Genomic DNA, 3,718 nt, shown 5'->3' with positions numbered 1-3,718 from the left:
CTTCTTGTGGTTTAATCCCTGTACTTTACAACCTATAATTTACTCCCTGTACTGTACTACCTGTACTTTACTTCCTGTGGTTTACTCCCTGTATTTTGCAACCTATACCAGTACTTTACTCCCTGTACTTCACTCCCCGTACTTCATTCCCTGTAACATACACAACCTGTACTTTACTTCCTGTACTTTACTCCCTGTACTGTACAACCAGTACTTCCTGTGGTTTACTCCCTGTACTTTGCAACCTATACCAGTACTTTACTCCCTGTACTTCACTCCCCGTACTTCATTCCCTGTAACATACACAACTTGTACTTTACTTCCTGTACTTTACTCCCTGTACTGTACAACCAGTACTTCCTGTGGTTTACTCCCTGGTTTACTTCATTTACGTTTACTTATTACTTATTGTACTTTATTTCCTAACGTAATGGGGTGGGGGGGTGGGGGGGGGCAGATAAACACGACTGTCATCATTTTTAGCTTCAGGTGGTTTTACTCTCCTTCTACCTTATGGTAGGTGTACGGATCCAACAGGGGCGTCTGCATGTGGACTGATGGCCGGGACGGGTCCAGAACCATGTAGTCCAGGTACTGCTGCATCATCTCTGGATCATCTGGATCTCCAGGACCCTGATGTCTCTTAGGACCAGGACCCATCAGCCTGTCTGACCTGAGATGTAAACAGTTTAATTATCTGTCAAACTCTGATGTGAATACATGAAAACACAAAGTTATTTACAGTTTGGGTGTCTTCTCCTGAAGTTTGGTCGGAACCCGACTCAGTTCTCGGCTGATGATGGTCTGGGTCACGTCATCCTTCCAAGTCAGACCTGAAGTTTCAGACGAGTTGCTTTAACTTGAACACTAACGAGTTGAAGTTAGAGCTTGTGTTCAGAGACTCACCCTTCACCATCAGGTCTTTCAGGACTTCCTGCAGCTTGTGCAGAACCGGGACGGAGACCTGGTACTGGACGGGCTCCTGATTTGGAGCCCGGCACTGTCCGAATAAACCATCTGCACAGAAAGAGATAAACACAGGGTATGCATCATTAAAACAACTGTTAATGCCTGAAGGAAACTTTAGCTGAAGTTAAACTTTATCAGCTGAGACTTCGTCAGAAGTAAAAACTGAAAACTGACCCAACCTTTGATTTCACAATAATAATTGGAGAAACTGAATGACTGCTGAAATTAAACCTGTCACGATAACAAATTTTGCTGGGCGATTAATTGTCTTAGAAATTATTGCGATAAACGATAATATTGACGGAATTTTGACAATAATTAGTAATTATTGTCAAAATTAAGAAGAAATGTTTTTTAATTTGTTTTGTGTGTAGTACCTTTTCTTGACCAAAGGATGGCAGTATAAGACTGTTTGAACCGAAGGATGGATAGTGAGGGAGCGAGCAGCGTGTCTCTTTAAGAAAAATGGGAGGGAGGCCCCTTGATGTGACATGGGCTGTCTCTCTTCGGTTCTCAAAATGGCGGACGCTCGGTGTGGTTTGAGCTCTTTAGCATAGCAATTTTCACACAAAGCTTTTAACAAAAAAAAAAACAAGTTCTCAGCTTCTTTTTGCAGAGAAAAACAACTTTTTACATGAAGGTACAGGTTTCAACCGTGAATTTTGCAGCTTCGACAAGTCGGCCTGTTAGCTTAGCTCGTAGCTTAGCTGCTTTTAACATCCAAAGACATGATTTTGGATGGTTAAAATGGATTTTAAAGAGGAAAGAGAAAGGGAGGGGTCAGTGAAGAGCACCGGAGTTGAGTCTTTTGTCATCCAGTGTCTTCAGTAGAAAGTGAGAGACACAAAGAAACGATAAAGCCGATAAATGAAAACGAGGTCGATAATTTTCATTTATCATGCGATTAATTGATTTATTGTGACTGGCCTGGCTGAAATGTACTGAAGAAACTGAAACAAAATGTGCAAACCGCTAGCTAAAAATAGCAAAATGCTGGATAAAACAACAGAAAAGGTCAGCTAAAAGCTAAAGTAGTACAAGGGAAGCTAAATGCTTCTGCAACACTGACCACCAAGCTACCACAAAGAGCTAGCTAGAAGCTAAAAGTTAAAAGCGAAAGACTAGCTAGCGTTCCGCTTCTGTTAGCTGTCCCAACAATGTTTTAGCTTTAGCTAATTTCAGCGCTCACATTGTGTTTGCACAGAAATTATGATTCTAGGGCAGCATGGAAGCAGAATCAAATGAATGGATGGGTTCATTCATTCATTCGTTCATAATTTGCAATGAGGACCTTCAAAATTTTCCCCGATATTGACCATGGGTTCAACAGGTCCTTTGAGTTGAATGTAAAATTCGACAGAACCTGACTCGGTCCACTGAAAGACCGAAATGCCACTCAGAGAGAGAGAGAGAGAGAAAAAAAAAAGCGGAGTATCGTAGAAATAATTCCTGGAAACGTCAGAGAAAGGTGAAAACCTCCTGTTGCTATGGTGACGGAAGGTTAATGAACATTTCCATACAGATCCGAAATTTAATTGATCATTTACTCCTCAGGCGCTCTTTAGTTTGTTTTATTCTCCAACACAGTGTGTTTTCTATTGACCCTTCAGGGCCACCGTACCTTTAAATCCAAGCCTTTTTTTTTGTGTAGAGTGTATCAGGATGGTTTGGTATGATCAGAATCAGACTGCATGAATAACACACACTCAGGGCTCGATGACTCATCGCCTCTCTCCTCTCATCAAACAAACGTATGAGGGAGACACACAGTCGTCAGGCGAGTGATGTCACTGCTGTCATGGAGACGATCAGCGCGGGCTGTGATTGGTTGAGGAGAAGGCCTTGTTTACGTTGGTCAGGACCTTCCTCTTTTTTTTCCCTGTCTTTCATCAACGCCTCGCTCCTTCCATCTTTCTGCCACGGCGAACATCCACATCATACGCCAACACACAACAAACACAAAGTACGGACAACCCACGCAAACAACAAACAACACACAACAAACAAACACAAGCAACACACATCTAACATAACACACGCAGCAAACAATAAATACCAAATACATAAACACCAAAAACACAACACACCAACGCTGACAACAAACACAAACGACACGCACAACAACAAACAACGTACAACAAACACAAACAAGAAACATTAAACATAACACAAAGAACAAACAAATCACACTCCCTGAACACATTCTCGCCCGCCACCGTCGTGCAGAAGGCAGGAGAAAAAAGCTTTTCATGTTGTGTGTGCTCTAGTGTCTGTTAGCAAAATATTAAAAAAATATTTTAACATGGGCGGATTTTAAAGACACTTTCAGAAAGTTATTCCTGGATGTAAATCGGCACAAATACTTTAACTGTTTTCATAGGTAAACAAACACATTTTGCTTCTTTTGTAGGTAATTGAAAGCACTTCAGCGGGGTTTTTTTTGTAAACGAAAGTACTTCAGCTGTTTTCCTAGGTAAACAAACACACTTTGGTTGTCGTGTAGATAAACAAAAGCACTTCAGCTGTTTCTGTTTGTAAACAAAAGCACCTTAGCTGTTCAGTTATTTTAGTTGGTAAACAAAAGGACTTCAGCTGTTTTTATTGGTAAACAAAAGCGCCACAGCTGTTTTTGTTGGTAAACAAAGCTCTTCAGTTATTTTTGTTGGTGAACAACAGCACTTCAACTGTTTTGTTGGTAAACGAAGGCACTTGATTTATTTTTGTTGGTAAACAAAGGCACTTCCATTGA

General features: G+C 41.0%; 1 protein-coding gene across 1 annotated transcript in view; it reads right to left on the bottom strand.

Annotated features, from left to right (window-relative positions):
* The window catches only part of LOC119429052 (receptor-type tyrosine-protein phosphatase-like N), a 27,634-nt gene that overhangs the window by 20,201 nt on the left and 3,715 nt on the right, over positions 1 to 3,718 (bottom strand). Inside the window, exons 3-5 of the mRNA XM_037696769.1 lie at positions 907 to 1,017; positions 743 to 833; positions 511 to 673 (exon numbers count right to left, since the gene is read on the bottom strand). Of these exons, the coding sequence (XP_037552697.1) occupies positions 511 to 673; positions 743 to 833; positions 907 to 1,017 (365 nt within the window). The remainder of the gene's footprint in view (positions 1 to 510; positions 674 to 742; positions 834 to 906; positions 1,018 to 3,718) is intronic.

The sequence above is a fragment of the Nematolebias whitei genome, chromosome 23, assembly GCF_014905685.2.
Source record: "Nematolebias whitei isolate Nwh7 chromosome 23, NemWhi1, whole genome shotgun sequence".
NCBI lineage: Eukaryota > Metazoa > Chordata > Actinopteri > Cyprinodontiformes > Rivulidae > Nematolebias > Nematolebias whitei.
Note: the sequence above shows the minus strand (reverse complement) of the source record. Positions and strands in the feature narration are given on the sequence as shown.